This window comes from Kogia breviceps, chromosome 8 (genome assembly GCF_026419965.1).
Source record: "Kogia breviceps isolate mKogBre1 chromosome 8, mKogBre1 haplotype 1, whole genome shotgun sequence".
Taxonomy (NCBI): Eukaryota; Metazoa; Chordata; class Mammalia; order Artiodactyla; family Physeteridae; genus Kogia; species Kogia breviceps.
Window position 1 is genome coordinate 38,834,458 of NC_081317.1, and position 17,187 is coordinate 38,851,644.

A 17,187-nucleotide genomic window follows, 5' to 3' on the forward strand; every position below is an offset into this window, starting at 1 on the left:
GAAGCCATATCCGTTGGTGAAAAACTTTATCAGTTCATAGAACCTTTTGAAGAAAAATTTGCCCAAGCAGTGTGTTTTTTGTTCGTAGACCTGTATATGTTAACCTACCAAGCTGAGAAAGCTTTACATCTTCTTGCTGTTCTAGAAATAATGATTTCACAGGGCAACAATAACAAAAATGGAAAGAATGAGACTGGTAAAGATACTATTTTTGTGTTGAAGTATATGTAGGAGGACAAGGGACTTTACTGGCCGGCCATAGTTCAAAGGTAGTTAAAGCTGTTACAAGTTTGAAGTTTCCCTCCTTTTTTCCTTCTGATTTTCCCCAATCTGATTTTGAATTCTCAAATCTGGTGCACCTTAAATTATAATAATGGTACCATTTAAATTTCTTCAGTTTCTGTTACTAATAATAGTTTGGTTTTTTATAGGCATTGGGATTTTGGGAAGTTCGCATTGTCTTATTCTTATCAACCGGTTATTACTTGTGTTACACCTTCATATGCCTTGCTAATAGGAGATTTACAGATTGAGTTTACTTCTGGTTCCTTAGGATATAATATAACTTGTCAGAATTTTATTTTTAGTACTTGCCTTCTGCCTATGAAAGGAACTTTTTCTGTTATGATGTTAAAACAACCTTCCTATGTAATGCTGCCTGTAAATATTTCTGAACCATGGTATCATAGTACTAGCATACAAGCTTGGCTAGAATTATCTGAAGCTTTAAAAAAAGACCTAAACGATTCATTGGAATAAGTGTATGGACTGATGGACACATTAGTTTGAACATACAAAAACTTAACGCGGAAATACAAGCAATTCAAGAAGCTCATCTACAAGAAGATGGGCCCCAACAATTAATTCAAGGACTCTTGGATCAGCTTCAATGGTTACATCCAATGCATTTGGTTTCAAAATGGATCACAGGATTGATTACCGCGGGGTCATGTGTATTGTTGATGTTAATTGCATTACCTTGTTTATTACGCTATATTGTTGGCCGTCTCGCTGCTCTTCGTCAGGAGGTGTATGGGTTGAAATTGCATTATCAAGCTTTAAAAAATAAAAGAGGGGGGAATGTGGCGAGCATTGCCCTCTGAGGAAGGCACCATTAAGACCCTCATAAGCCTCAGGGCCTGATTGTACTCTCCTTGGTATGCATCCTGGACTTTATGGTATGAACGTAAAAAAGGAGATGGCCTTTGGCCAAATCGCTCCAGGGACCTGCTCAGTTACTGGGAGTCCCTGGTTGTTCCGTAAAGCTAGGAAAAGCAACCCTGGAGGGGATTTGGTGCCTTTGAGGGAGAAGCCGAGAAACCAATCAAGCAGCTGATGCCGATAAGGCATGACTAAGCAAATTCCCTGCTTTAGGGGTATATATATACGGCTACGCTTTGTTATTAAACTTGCCTTGCAACCATCAGTTTGTCTGTGCCCTTCTGATCCCATACCTTGGTGCGTTCAGTTCCCTACCCCCTCTCGTCGATTGTTGCTGCACTTTGAGGACCCGCCGCGGCTGGCGGCAGGACACATTTTAATATTGGAAGCTGAGGGGGCTGGTGGGGAAGTGGGGACATCTTCAGGTTGTAACCTGAAATGAGAAGGAGTCAGCCATTTGAAGAACTGGCAGAAATTATCCTCTAGTTTGAGAGGGCATCAAGTATAAAGACCTTGAGATTGGGAAGAAACTTGCTATATTCAAGGAACTGGTAGAAGGCCAGTGTGTTTGGATCCCAGTATGAGGGCAGCAAGAATGAAAGCAGATTATTTAGGACGCTGTAATTGCCAAGTGAGAAATGATGATTGCTTGGACTTGGGTAGTAATAATGATAAGATATGGAGAGAAGTGGATGGATTTGAGGTGTTTTAGAAGTGGAGCTAATATTGAGCTGGGCATGGGAAAGGGAGTCTAGATTTTTGTCTTGAGCAACTGACGGTTTCATGTGAGTTTGGGAAAGTTAAGATTTGGAAGAGGAGCAGGTTGAGGCTGGAGTTGAATGTAGGAGCCAGGCAGCATATCAGTTTTAATCTAACCCCCAGTTGTGGGGTTAGATGAGATTGCTTGGGGCAGTAGAATGGAGAGAGTGAAGGGAAGAGGGCTGGGGATAGAGCTGTGGTGGGTCCTCAGCATCTAGAGGTTTGTTGTAGGAGGAGCCAGTAGAGTCCATCTAAAGGAAGTGGCGATAGGAAGAAGATCAGGAGAATATGGAGCCGTTGAAGCCCAAGGGAGAAAGTGAAGAAAGAAGGAGCTAATTGGGATAGGGCTGAGATTCTGAATCTGAAAAGGAAAGAAGTGACCACAGGAGGTTTTGGGGAGACCTCAGAGTGCAGAAGCCAAACTAGTAGTTTGAAAAAGTGAACAACACGTGAGGAAATGGAGAGGTCAAGTACAGACATTTCCTTCAAGGAGTAGCAGAGAAATGGGGTGGTAACTAGTGGGAGCTCCTGGATCATATTGTATGCCAATGGGTATGATCCAGTTGAAAGGGAGAGCTAAATGATGAATCAGAGAAAGATTAATTGAAGGAACAAATACATTGGGAATGCAAGAAGGGCTGGGGTCAGGCATGCCAGTGGAGGGATTGTTCTTTGAGTCTCAACATACCGGCCAAAGAGAGCCTTTTAAAAGCAAGCCAGGGCTTCCCTGGTGGTGCAGTGGTTGAGAATCCATCTTCCAACATAAGGGACACAGGTTCAAGCCCTGGTCCGGGAAGATCCCACATGCCACGGAGCAACAAACCCCATGCGCCACAACTACTGAGCCTGTGCTCTAGAACCCGTGAGCCACAACTACTGAAGCCCTTGTGCATAGAGCCCATGCTCCGCAACAAGAGAAACCACCACAACGAGAAGCCCGCGCACCAAACAAAGAGTGGCCCCCGCTCGCTGCAACTAGAGAAAAGCCCGTGTGCAGCCACAAAGACCCAATGCAGCCAAAAAGAAAATAAAAGCAAGTGAGATCACATCACTCTTCTCCTCAAAAACTTCCCGTCTCACTTAGTTGCAAAAAGTCAACGTTTTTACAATGGCCTATAAGGCTCAAAATGTTTGTGCTCTCTTCTACCCCACCCTCAACTCTGACCTCATCTTTTACCATTATTCTCCTTTAAGTCTGCTGTGGCCATCTCACTCTTAATTGAATACAGTAGGCATGGTCCTGCCTTGGTGTTTTGATGATTGTGACTCTGTCTTCTGGTCAGCTCTTTCTGTGGGTATCTGCACCATTTACTCTCTTACTCCTTTCAGGCCTTTCCCTAAATGGTACCCTCTCAACGTTTTCCCTGACCACCCTGTCTAAAATTACAACCTTCCGCACACTTGCATCTTTTATTCCCACAACCTGCTTTTCTCCATAGTGCTTCCTACCTCCTTCGTACTATATAATTACTTATGTATTTAATTTGTCCCATTAGAATGTTCACTCTGAGGGGCAGGAATTTTTGTTCATTTTGTTTACTGTTGGTAGTACCTAAAATAGCACCAGATATGCAAATGTATAATGAATGGGAATAAAGAAGAAAGAATGTTGGTAGAGAATCAGAGAGGTTTAAGGAACTGTTTGTGGGAAAATGAATGTATTCTTTTTTGATTTTATAATAGTTATGAAGCAGGGTACTAACTGAGAATGGAGTGGGTTAGAAGGGATGGTTAGAGTTTTGAGGAGAGCATAGGATGTATAAAAAGTCTGCTTGGAGAGTGGAAAGGTGAATTGTCAGAATGTGATAAAAGATTGCTGGATAGGGTTGAATGCACATTTGTGGTTTCCTGAAATAGAATGTTTCTCACGTAAATCAACAGAACATTAGAAATGTTAAGCTCTAACACAGAGGAAGGAAATGTGACTGCGTAAATGCTTAATGTTTTTAGAAGGGTAGAATTTTGATTTGTTTTTAACACTGATCTTTATAGTATTTTATTTGCAATTGATGTAGAATGTGCCCTAATTTAAAGTAACATTCTTTTTTTAGCCTTACCAATAACTCTCGGATTGTGGGACTCCTGGCTCAGCTGGAGAAGATCAATACTGAATCTACAGAATCAGATACTGCCAGATATGTTACATCAAAAATTCTTCATCTGGCTCAGAGTCAAGGTAAACTTTAATCTCTTGTTTTTGGAATGCTTTCTTAATTCTTTAAAAGTAGATGCTAAGAATGTTCAAACTTTTGATAAATACATGGTTTTATGTAAAAATTGAACTTTCTCCAATAGACTCAAGAAGTAGAAAAGTGAATAACTGTGGAAGAAATTGATCTTCAAAGCATTGTTTCTAAAAAGTGATTATGAGTTTACTTATATATGAATGCCCCCCTTTCCCCAATTTTCAGACAACACCTAATTCCAGTACTACTTTTTCTAGAACGTTGACAAAAAAGATGGCAGGTATTATGTTGGTTATTAGTGTTGTTCCCCATTTTGAAATGCAAACCCTGTCATTCAGTGATTGGGTGACCTTAGGGAAGTTTTGAGTCTCTAGGACTTAGCTGTACCATCTCTGAAATAGAGGTAAGAGATATCATGTAATTATCATGTAATTTACATGAGAAGCATGTAAAAATAATGTTAAAAATGTTCAATAAATGATATCTGTAATTAGGCATAATTTATCTGTTTTATGAAGCTAGTACTACTGAGTTGGTATCAAAACTTTGACAGAGTACAAGAGAAGAAAAGTATTAACTTTGCACTCAGGAACCTAAATTTGAAAAATCCCAAATAAAACATTAATGAATTAAGTCCAATTATAATATCAATAAATATATCAGTATAGCATTATTTGGACAGGTTGAATAAAACCCATGTGATTATCTCAATAGGAGCTAAAAAAGAAACTTAAGATTCCAAAATCTGTGCTTGATTAAAAAAAAAAACCCTTGATTTTTCTTTTTCTAAATAAGGGTAAACCAGTAGCTACCTTTATATTTAACAGTGACACATTGAAGGCATTCTGTTACAATTAAGATCCAGACAATTCACAATTATTTAAATTTATTTAGTTATTTATTATTTCATTATTCTGGAGGTGTAGGTCATTGAAATATTGTGCTTATCAACTAAGGTAGATGTATAAGGATGGTCACTGTATTAGTACAAAGATAGGTAGATGTACCAAGTATATTCACTGTATTCGCATATGAAATAACTACTTAAAACAAAACACCCCAGCAAAAACAAAGAAAACAAATTCTCTGAACCTATAGATACTACTTGCGTATAATTGCTCTCACCACTGTAGACTCTTCCCATCATAGTCTAGAAGTCCCGACTCCAACATCACTACTGAAAATGCCCCTAGTCATACCACTACCAGAGATTGTCCTTTTCCCCACCCTGCCACCCACAAATGGGGGAGCCAGCCCCTGAATACTGCCCCCTGGGGTTGTATAATACAATGACTCTGTTTATAGTTAACACAGGGTAAATTAGTAGTGAAAGATTGTCCCATCATTATTTATAGGATAATCCAGTTGTCTATCCATTTGAGAGAGAAATATTAGGAATTTACAGCTCAAAGAAGAAATGCAAATAACCAGTAAACATGTGAAAAGTTTCTTTACTTTCTTAAAAGTCAGGAATTACTAATGAAAACAACTAAGATATTTCTCACTACTTAAATTGGCAGAAATTCGAGAATGACAATATCCATTGCTGTTGAAGGCATGGAAAATAGGGTATTCTCATACACTGTAGGTGGTACAATAATTATTATAAACTTTGGAGAAAAATCTGGCAATGTTTATTAAAATTTAAAGTGCACCTGCTATTTTACTTAACACTTTCACTCAGAAATCTGAGTGAAATAAAAATCTTATTATATAAAAGAATATTTGGAGGTGTTTATTTCAGTGTTTGTAAAGTCAAAGATCAAGAAACAACCTTAAATATCCAACTATGGAGAATGGTTAAATTAATTTTGATGTAGCCAAACTGTGGGACATTATAACTATATTATACAACTATTATCAATAGTAAATTATTTTTAATATATGCTGTGGCTCATATGTGGAAGTACAGGCATACCTCAGAGATATTGTAGGTTCCATTTCAGACTACCGCAATAAAGCAAATATTGCAGTAGGGTGAGTCACATGAAGTTTTTGTTTTCCCAGTGCATATTAAAGTTACATTTACACTGTACTGTAATCTATTAAGTGTGCAATAGCATATGTCTAAAAAATGTACATACCTTAATTAAAAAATACTTTATTGCTTAAAATGTAAGCCCTCAGTGAGTCATAATCTTTTTGCTGTTGGAGTGTCTTGCCTGAATATTTAAGGTGGCTGACTGATTGAGGTGGTGGTTGCTGAAGGCTGGGGTGGCTGTAGCAATTTCTTAAAATAAGACAGTGAAGTTTGCCACACATACTCTTTCATGAATGATTTCTCTATAGCATGTGGTGCTGTTTGATAGCATTTTACCCACAGTAGAACTTCTTTTAAAACTGGAATTAATCCTCTCAAACCCTACTGCTGCTTTATCAACTGAGTTTTTGTAGTGTTCTAAATCCTTTGTTGTCACTTCAGCAATCTTCACCAGGAGTAGATTCCATCTCAAGACCACTTCCTTTGCTTATCCATAAGAAGCAGCTCCTCATCTGTTAGTACTTTATCATAAGATTACAGGAATTCAGTCATATCATCAAGATCCACTTCTAATTCTAGTTCTCTTGCTGTTTCCACCATATCTGCAGTTATTTCCTCATCTGAAGTCTTGAATCCCTCAAAGTCATCCATGAGGGTTGGAATCAACTTCTTTGAAACTTCTGTTTATGTTGATGTTTTGACCTTTTACCATGAATCACAGATGTTCTTAATAGCATCTAGAATGGTGTATTCTTTACAGGTTTTTAACTGACTTTGCTCAGATCCATCAGAGGAATCACTACCTATGACAACTATAGCCTTATGAAATATATTTCTTAAATAAGAAGACTTGAAAGGCAAAATTACTCCTTGATCCATGGATTGCAGAGTGGATGTTGTGTTAGCAGGCATGAGAACAACACTAATCTTGTATATCTTCATCAGAGCTCTTCATCAGAGTGACAAGGTGTATTATTAGTGAACAGTCCCATTTTGAAAGGAATCTTTTTTTTTTTCTGAGCAGTGGGTCCCAACAGTGGGCTTTAAAATATTCAGTAAACCATGTTGCAGACAGATGTGCTATCAACCAGGCTTCATTGTTCCATTGATACAATACAGGCAGAGTAGATTAAGCATAATTCTTAAGGGCCCTAGAATTTTTGGAATTGTAAATGAGCACTGGCTTCAACTTCAAGTCATGAGATGCATTAGTCCCTAATGAGAGAAGCTTTGAAGCCAGATATTGACTTCTCCCTAGCTGAAAGTCCTGGATGGCATCTCTTCCGATATAAGGCTATTTTGTCTACATTGAAAATCTGTTTTGTGTAGCCAACTCACTGCAGCTTCTACATCAGCACTTGCTGCTTTACTTTACACTTTTATGTTATAGAGATGGCTTCTTTCATTGAGCCTCATGAATCAGCCTCTGCTAGCTTCAAACATTTCCTCTGCAGAGAAAGGTATTCCATGCAAATGGAAATCAAAAGAAAGCCAGGGTAGCAATATTTGTATCAGACAATAAAGACCATTATAAGAGACAAAGACGGACTTAACATGATGATCAAGGGATCAATTCAATTGTAAATAAATTTACACCCAATATAGGAGCACCTAAACACATACAGCAAGTACAGGCATGAAGGGAGAAATGGACAGTAACACAATAATAGTAGGGGGCTTTAACACTCCACTTACATCAAGGGACATATCATCCAGGCAGAAAATCAATATGGAAATACTGGCCTTAAATGGCACATTTAACCAAATGGACTTGATAGATATATATAGAACATTCCATCTGAAAGCAGCAAAATACACATTCTTTTCAAGTGCGCATGGAACATTCTCCAAGATAGTTCACATGCTAGACAACAAAATAAGCCTTGGTAAATTTAAGAAATTTGAAATCATATCAAGTGTCTTTTATAACCACAATGTTATGAGTCTGGAAATCAACTACAAGGGAAAAAAACCTGTGAAAACCACAAATATGTGGAGGTTAAACAGTACGTTACTAAACAAGAAATGGATCACCGAAGAAATCAAAGAGGAAATCATAAAATACCTGGAGACAAATGAAATGAAAATAATGGTCTGAAATCTATAGGACGCAGTAAAAGCAGTTCTCAAAGGGAAGTTTATAGTGATACAAGCTTAGCCCAGGAAACAAAAATCTCAAATAACCTAACCTTACACCTAAAGGAACTAGAAAAAGAAAGAACAAAAAAACCCCAAAGTTAGTAGAAGGTAAGAAATCATAAAGATCAGAGCAGAAATAAATGAAATAAGACTTAAAAAAAAATTAGAAAGAATGAGTGAAAATAAGATCTGGTTCTTTGAAAAGATAAACAAAATTGATAAGCCTATAACCAGATACATCAAAAAAAAAAAAAGAATCCTCAAATTGATAAAATCAGAAACGAAAAAGAAATTACAATTGAAACCACAGAAATACAAAAGCTCATAAGAGACTACTATGAACAACTATATGCCAATAAAATGGACAACCTAGGAAAAATGGGCAAATTCTTAGAAACGTACAATCTCCCAAGATTGAACCAGGAAGAAACAAAATATGAACAGACCAATTACCAGTGATGAAACTGAATCAGTAATGAAAACACTCCCAACAAACCAAAGTCCTGGACCAGATGGCTTCACAGGTGAATTCTGCCAAATATTTAGAGAAGAGTTAATACCTATCTTTGTGAAACTACTCCAAAAAATTTCAGAGGAAGGCATGCTTCTGAACTCATTCTACAAGGTCAGCATTATCCTGATAGCAAAACCAGACAAAGATATCACAAAAAAAGAAAATTACAGGCCCATCTCACTGATGAACATAGATGTAAAAATCCTCACCAAAATATTAACAAATTGAATCCAACAATACATTAAGAGGATCATACACCATGATCAAGTGGGATTTATCTCAGGGATGCAAGGATGCTTCAATATCCACAAATCAAACAGTGTGATACACCACGTTAACAAATTGAAGAATAAAAGCCATATAATCATCTCAATAGATGCAGAAAAGCTTTTGACAAATTTAAACATCTATTTATGGTAAAAGCTCTCCAGAAAGTGGGCATAGAGGGAACATACCTCAACATAGTAAAGGCCATATGGGATAAGCCCACAGTTAACGTCATACTCAGTGATGAAAAGATGAAAGTATTTTCTCTAAAATCAGGAACAAGACACGGATGCCTGCTCTCACCACTTTTACTCAACATAGTTTTGGAAGTCCTAGCCACAGCAATCAGAGAAGAAAAAGAAATAAAAGGAATCCAAATTGGAAAGGAAGAAGTAAAATAGTCACTGTTTGCAGATGACATGATATTATACATAGAAAACCCTAAAGATGCTACCAGAAACTATTAGAGTTCCTCAATGAATTTGGTAAAGTTGCAGGATACAAAATTAATATACAGAAATCTGCTGAATTTCTGTACACTAACAACAGAATATCAGAAACAGAAATTATGGAAACCATCCCATTTATCATCACATCAAAAAGAGTAAAACACCCGGGAATAAACCTACCTAAGAAGGCAAAAGACCTGTACTCTGAAAACTATACGACACTGATGAAAGAAATTGAAGATGAAAAAAAATAGATGGAAAGATATACCATGTTCATGGATTGGATGAATCAGTATTGTTATAATAACCATACTACCCAAGGCAATGTACAGATTCAGTGCAATCCCTATCAAAATACCAATGGCATGTTTCATAGAACTAAAACAAGTAATTTCAAAATTTGTATGGAAATACAAAAGACCCCAAATGCCAAAACAATCTTGAGAAAGAAGAACAGAGCTGGAGGAATCACATGCCCAGACTTCAGACTATACTACAAAGCAACAGTAATCAAAACAGTATGGCATTGGCACAAAAGACAGACACATAGATCAATGGAACAAGATAGAGAGCCCAGAAATAAACCCAGGTACTTAATCTATGACAAAGGAGGCAAAAATATACGATGGAGAAAAGACAGCCTCTTCAGTAAGTGGTGCAGGGTAAACTGGACAGCTGCATGTGAAAGAATGAAATTAAAACATTCTTTAATGCCATATACAAAAATAAACGCAAATTGGATTAAAGATCTACATGTAAGATTGGATACTATAAAACTCCTAGAGGAAAATGTAGGTAGAACACTCTGACATAAATTGCAGCAGTATTTTTTTGGATTCATGTCCTAAAGCAAAGTAAATAAAAGCAAAAATAAATAAATAAATGGAACCTAATTCAATTTAAAAGCAAAGGACACCGTTGACAAAACAAAAAGACAGCCTTTTAAAAAAAATATATTGTTATGAAAAGGATCATCTAGTTTCCATTTCTACTGAATGGGAGAAAATATTTGCAAATAATATGACTGATAAGGGATTAATATCTAATATATATAAACATCTAATACAACTTCACATTAAAAAAAAAATAGCCCAATTAAAAAATAGGAAGAAGAACTGAACAGACATTTTTCCAAAGAGAAAATGCAGATGGCCAACAGGCATATGAAAAGATGCTCATTATTGCTAATAATCAGTGAAATGTAGCTCAAAACCACAATGAGCTATCACCTCACACCTGTCAAAATGGCTATTATCAAATAGAACACAAATAACAAATGTTTGTGAGGATGTGGAGAAAAAACCCTTGTACACTGTCGTTGGGAATGTAAATTGGTGCAACCACTGTGGAAAATAGTATGGAGCTTTCTCAAAAAACTAAAAATAGAACTACCATATGACCCAGCAATTCCACTCCTGGGTATATATCCAAAAAACTCACAACAATACTAATTTGAAAAGATATATGCACCCCAATGTTCATATCAGCATCATTTACAATTGCCAAGATATGGAAGCAACTTAAGTGTCCATCAACAGATGAATGGATGAAGAAGATGTGATATACACACACAAACACACATACACACAATGGAATACTACTCAGCCATAAAAAAAGAACAAATTTTGCTGTTTGCAGCAACATGGATGGACTTGGTGGGCATTATACTAAGTGAAATAAGTCAGACAAAGAAAAATACTGTATGATATCACTTAAATGTGGAATCTAATTTATATAACAAACTAGTGAATATAACAAAGAAGCAGATTCACAGATATAGAGCACAAACTAGTGTTACCATTGGTGAGGGAGGGAAGGACAATATAGTGGTGAGGAGTGAGAGGTACAAAGTATTTGATGTAAGATAGGCCACAGCATATGTTGTATACCATGGGGAATATTATCTAATATAATATAATTATAACTAATCTAATTAATATTAGTAAATGTTAACTGTGTGATAAAACTATGTGTAATTTTTTTCTTTCATGTTTTAGAAGAAAACTTTTTTTCCTACTTTTCAGAAAAAACAAGGAGAGAAATGACAGCCAAAGGTTCTACAGGAATGGAAGTTCTGCTGTCAACATTAGAGGTAAGTCACTGACATGCTTTAATTATGTAGCTGTTAATAGCAACCAATACTGAGAGAAAAAAAATTACAAAGTACAAAATTTTTATCCTAGAGGTAGAGCCAATGAATGGAAGTTTGTTTTCTTTTTAAAATTATTTGGAACGGGTATATAAATATTCTAACATATATTAGGTTACCCTCTAAGTGTATTTCCCTATGATTATAATGATAACCATATTTTAAATCTTAACATGCCATTCAAATTGGTAACAGAAAATAAAGCATTAGTTGGAAATAAATCTGTAGCTTAGAATAAATGATTGAGGGACTTCCCTGGCGGTCCAGTGGTTAAGACTCTGTGCTTCCACTGCAGGGGGCATGGGTTCGATCCCAACTCAGGGAACTAAGATCCTGCATAATGCGTGACATGGCCAAAAAAAAAAAAGATTGAAATTGGAAATTCTCATTTATTCTGTTAGTTATTCATTTATGATTAAGTTCACTTCATACATTGGTTGAATAACTATATTATATTGATATTAATTAAGTTTAAATGCTAGTATAACAGTTTGGGGTGTATCAGCAAGGCATAGTCAGAATCAATATTTTATATTTTATTCAGTGCAATGTTAAAAATAAGGAGTGAGTGAGTACATTGTATACCTTAGACTTAAACAATGTTATATGTCAGATTATATCTTAGAACTGGAAAAAAAATGATCAGGGAGTGAGTTCATGTGTGTGTGTGTGTGTGTGTGTGTGTGTGTGTGTGTTTTGACTGTGCTGCATGGCTTGTGGGATCTTAGTTCCCTGACCAGGGATGGAACCTGTGCCCTCAGCAGTGAAAGTGTGAAGTCCTAACCACTGGACTGCCAGGGAATTCTCTGTTGTTTTTTTTTTCGTTTAATTGAAGTATAGTATTGATTTACAATATTATATTTTTTATAGTTTCAGGGTGCACGGCATAGTGAATTCAGTATTTTTACAGTTTATACTCTATTAAACGTTGTTACAAGATAATGGCTATAAATTCCCTGTGCTATACAATATATTCTTGTTGCCTATTTGTTTTATACATAGTAGTTTGTAACTCAATTCTGTACCCCTAATGTGCCCCTCCATCATCTTCTCTCCACACTGGTAACCACTAGTTTGTTTTCTGTATCTGTGAGAATGTTCCAATTTTGCTTTATACATTCATTTGTATTATTTTTTAGAGTTCACATATAAGTGATTGCATACAATATTTGTCTTTCTCTGTCTGACTTGTTTCACTAAGCATAAAATTCTCTAGGTCCATCCACATTACTAAAAATGGCAGAATTTCATTATTTTTTATGGCTGAGTAATACTCTATTGTGTGTATGTATATATATATATATATATATATATATATATATATATATATATATACACACACACATACCACATCTTCTTTATCCATTCATCTGTTTATGGATAATTGGGTTGCTTCCATATCTTGGTTATTGTAAATAGTACTGCTATGAACATTAGGGTGCATATATCTTTTCAAATTAGTGGATTTTTTCCTGGATATATACTCAGGATTAGAATTGCTGGGTCATTCTGTAGTTCTATTTTTAGTTTTGAGAAACCTCCATACTCTTTTCCACAGTGGCTGCACCAATATACATTCCCACCAACAGTGTACATGGGTTTTTTTCTCCACATCCTCGCCAACATTTGTTTTTTGTGTTCCTTTTGATGATAGCCATTCTGACAGGTGTGAGGTGATATATCATTATTGTTTTGATTTGCTTTTCTATAATAATTATCCTTATTGTACATCTTTTCATGTGCCTTTTAATTTGTTGAGACTTGTTTTGTGGCCTGGGATGTGATCTATCCTGGAGAAGGTTCCATGTGCACTTGAAAAGATTATGTATTCTGCTGTTTTGGGATGTAATGTTCTGTAGATACCTATTAAGTCCAGCTGACCTCTGGTGTCATTTAAGACTACTGTTGCCTTTTTGATTTTGTGTCTGATGAGCTGTCCAGTGATGTAAGTGGGGTGTTAAAGTCTTCTACTGTTATGTATTATTGTCAGTTTCTCCTATATGTCTGTTAGTCATCACGAATTATTAGAGAAATGAAAATCAAAATCACAATGAGGTATCACCTCACACTGGTCAGAATGGCCATCATCAAAAAATCTACAAACAATAAATTGGCTTTTTGTAGAGATGTGGATGGACCTAGAGACTGTCATTCAGAGTGAAGTAAGTCAGAAAGAGAAAAACAAATATATATTAACGCATGTATGTGGAATCTAGAAAAATGGTACAGATGAACCTGTTTGCAAGGCAGAAATAGAGACACAGATGTAGAGAACAAACGTATGGACACCAAGGCGGGAAAGGAGGGGTGGGATGAATTGGGAGGTTGGGATTGACATGTGTACACTAATATGTATAAAATAGATAACTAATGAGAACCTGCTGTATAGCACAGGGAACTCCACTGTACAGTAGAAACGAACACAACATTGTAAAACAACTATATCCCCTCCCCCCCAGAAAAAAACTATAGGGTGCAATATAGTTTTGTACAAGGATGTATTGTACAACATGGAGAATATAGCCAATATATTGTAATAACTGTAAATGGAAAGTAACCTTTTAAAATTGTATAAAATTTTTTAAAAATTAAAAATAAAAAACAGTATTCAAAAAAAAATTATCCCACTTCCCTGGTAAATGAGATAGCAGTGCAACTTCCATTCAGATTCCAGTGGCCTGAACTCAGTCACATGGCCCAAACCTAATTGCAAAAGAGCTGGAAAATGTGGTTTGGCTGTGTACCCAGGAAGAAGGTGAACACTTAGCAATACTGCTCCTGCCACAAGTCTATTCTTTTCTTTAACAAATGTTTGTCTCTCATTCTTCCAACTCCATCCCTAGTAAGCCAGTGGTCCAGTTAACACCCCCAGTGCTAAGACGAGGGTCTCTGGTTAATGTGTGGTCCTTTTTCTGGTCTGGATTTGACTTTCTGGTTCCATTAGTCTCTGCCCTTAAATGGTGAAGTAGACAACACTTATTCCCTTTTGGAAAGGGGAAGAACAAGAGTCCCATTCCTGTCACTGATACATTGCAATTCCGAAATTCCTCTAAATAAGCACTGTAAAATCCTTCTACTCTGGGGATGAGGCAGTTCCTTGAATAGGCCACAGTTCTGCTGTCTGTGTGGTTTTCTTCATCCAAGCATTGCTTTTAGTAAGAGAAATATAACAAAAGTATAGTATTTAAACATTTTCTCTTATTAGATTGGTTGTTCAGACTTTGGGCAATAGTTACTTTTCTGCATTGTGGGTTGGAGTGTAAATTGCTCAATGAAGAGCAAGTTAGTAATATCTACTATCAAAATAAATGCCCATATCATTGACCCAGAAATTCCAGGAATTTATCCCACGTACAGTTGTACTTGCTTCCCTGTAAGTGTACGTACTTAGTTTTGGTTGCAATTTTTAATAACAGAAGATTAAAAAAATTTAAATATCCCATTGATAGGTGACTGGTTGCATAAACAATGGTATTGCCATGCAGTGGAATATATCATGTGGCCCTTAAAAAAGGATGAAGAAACTATTTATTGACATGTAAAAATATCAGTATAAAAATAGTTATCTATAGAGCAGTAATACCATTTGGAGAAATAAATCTATGTGTACGTGTGTATTTACATGGATTACTTTTATGTGTGCATAGTATCTTGCTGGATGTATAAGAAATTGATAATGCAGTTACTTTTTGAGAAGGGAGCTCACTGAATAGTCACCATATGTACATTGTAGTGCCTTTTATATTTTGATACATTTATTTGTATTATCTATTTGGTAGAAGTTGATGAGTTCAAATGACAAATTAATTCCTGTTGATAATAAGAAAATAATAGCTCAGATGATTTCCAGAAAATTTTAAGGGCAATAAGAAGAGACTGAAGTGATGTGTGAGAATAGTGAAAACCTGAATATGTTTATTCTTAGAGAAACCAAAAAGGTCATCTGTAAAATATAGGTGGTTCCCGACAGACAGAAAAAGTTTGGGAATCACAAATTTACAATGTTTTAATAAAGCAAATAAACTATTTATTTCAGAACACGAAAGATCTTCAAACTACACTTAATATCTTAAGCATTCTTGTTGAGCTGGTGTCAGCTGGTAAGTTTTTGTTTCCTTTGGTATAATTTCTGTTTGTAAACAATGATCAGAAATGCATCATGTGTACTTTTTTTGGAATTTTCTGATACTCATACAGAGGCTATTCTGAGTATTGGAATTTGGAAGCGAAAATGTCATACTCTTGTTGTTGCTTTATTTTTGGTATCTTCTGGTGTCCCTCAAACCCATGTGTTTTAGAGCCTTGAATGTAGAGTTTTGCATCACTTCTATTTACTGTCTGTGCTATTTTTTAAGCTAACATAAAATAAAATTTTATTTTGATGCTATTTGTTTGCTTTCTGAAGTCATCACTTTTAATACTTCTTTAAAGCTAACAAGTTGTGATATCTAATATGTTATAGAAGTATTTGCGATTTCAACATATTTCTTTCAAAAAACTTCTTAGGTGGAGGTCGAAGAGCGAGTTTCTTAGTCTCCAAAGGTGGTTCACAAATATTATTACAGTTACTTATGAATGCCAGCAAAGAATCTCCCCTGAATGAGGAGTTAATGATGCAGATTCATTCCATTCTTGCAAAAATTGGACCAAAAGGTAAGAGTTTCCGTTTGTATGACTATCAGGTGGAACTGTTTTTGTTATCAATTCTGTGTGCCTTGAAACTGGTAAATTTTACAATCTAAAATACTACTGCTTTTTCTTGGTCTGAGACATGGAATGCTTTTTACAGTCAACCAGTGACCTGCAAGAATTTAGGATCCTAAATTCCTGAGTAATTCTATTGCATATGGTGGAAAAAGGAAGAAAAAATGCATTAAAGTCAGAAGTGTGTCTTGGTGTGTGTGTCCCTGGCATATATATGTTATAAAAGATACACATAACATGGATATTGTTGAGGCCTGAAGGTGGGAGTGTGGATGCGAATGCTTTGAGGAGCATGCAGGTAGAATGTGTTTGCTTTTCATTAATAGTCATCTTATAGTCACGTCTCAGTGCCTAAAAAGCTTACAGACTAGTTAAGCTTTTAATCATAATCATATAAGAAAGTGAGTACAGCTTTAATTATCTCAGATCAACTTTTAGTTGATAATATGAATTTACAGTATTAGTTTTAGAAATTTCATTGTTTTATGACATTTCATTTTATTCAGAAGTTATATATGAATAAATTGTGTTTGTTCATTTTCTTTTAAACAGACAAAAAATTTGGAGTGAAAGCTAGAATTAATGGAGCTCTAAATATAACCCTGAATTTGGTCAAGCAGAATTTGCAGAATCATCGCTTGGTTTTGCCTTGTCTTCAGCTTTTACGAGTATATTCTGCCAACTGTGAGTGTTTCAGAGCAGCTTTTAGTTAGCTCAGTGTTGTGAAGTTAACACAAAATGAAAATTTTGTACTTTAACTCCATAAATCTCTAAAATTTGTGGACAAGGAAAGAGAATATTTAATATGGCTCTTTGTAATTCTAACCCCCCACCACAAAAGTGAGGTAGGGTAAGAAGGTGAGCTGACAAAATCTTCA

The 17,187-nt window shown here is 35.8% G+C and overlaps 1 protein-coding gene across 2 annotated transcripts in view; it reads left to right on the plus strand.

The window, feature by feature from the left end:
• AGTPBP1 (ATP/GTP binding carboxypeptidase 1) overlaps nt 1–17,187 on the plus strand; it is a 178,089-nt gene that overhangs the window by 44,003 nt on the left and 116,899 nt on the right. For both annotated transcript variants that reach the window (XM_059072436.2, XM_059072438.2), the window contains exons 3-7: nt 3,972–4,096; nt 11,481–11,548; nt 15,642–15,705; nt 16,112–16,258; nt 16,862–16,993. In XM_059072436.2, the coding sequence (XP_058928419.1) occupies nt 3,972–4,096; nt 11,481–11,548; nt 15,642–15,705; nt 16,112–16,258; nt 16,862–16,993 (536 nt within the window). The remainder of the gene's footprint in view (nt 1–3,971; nt 4,097–11,480; nt 11,549–15,641; nt 15,706–16,111; nt 16,259–16,861; nt 16,994–17,187) is intronic.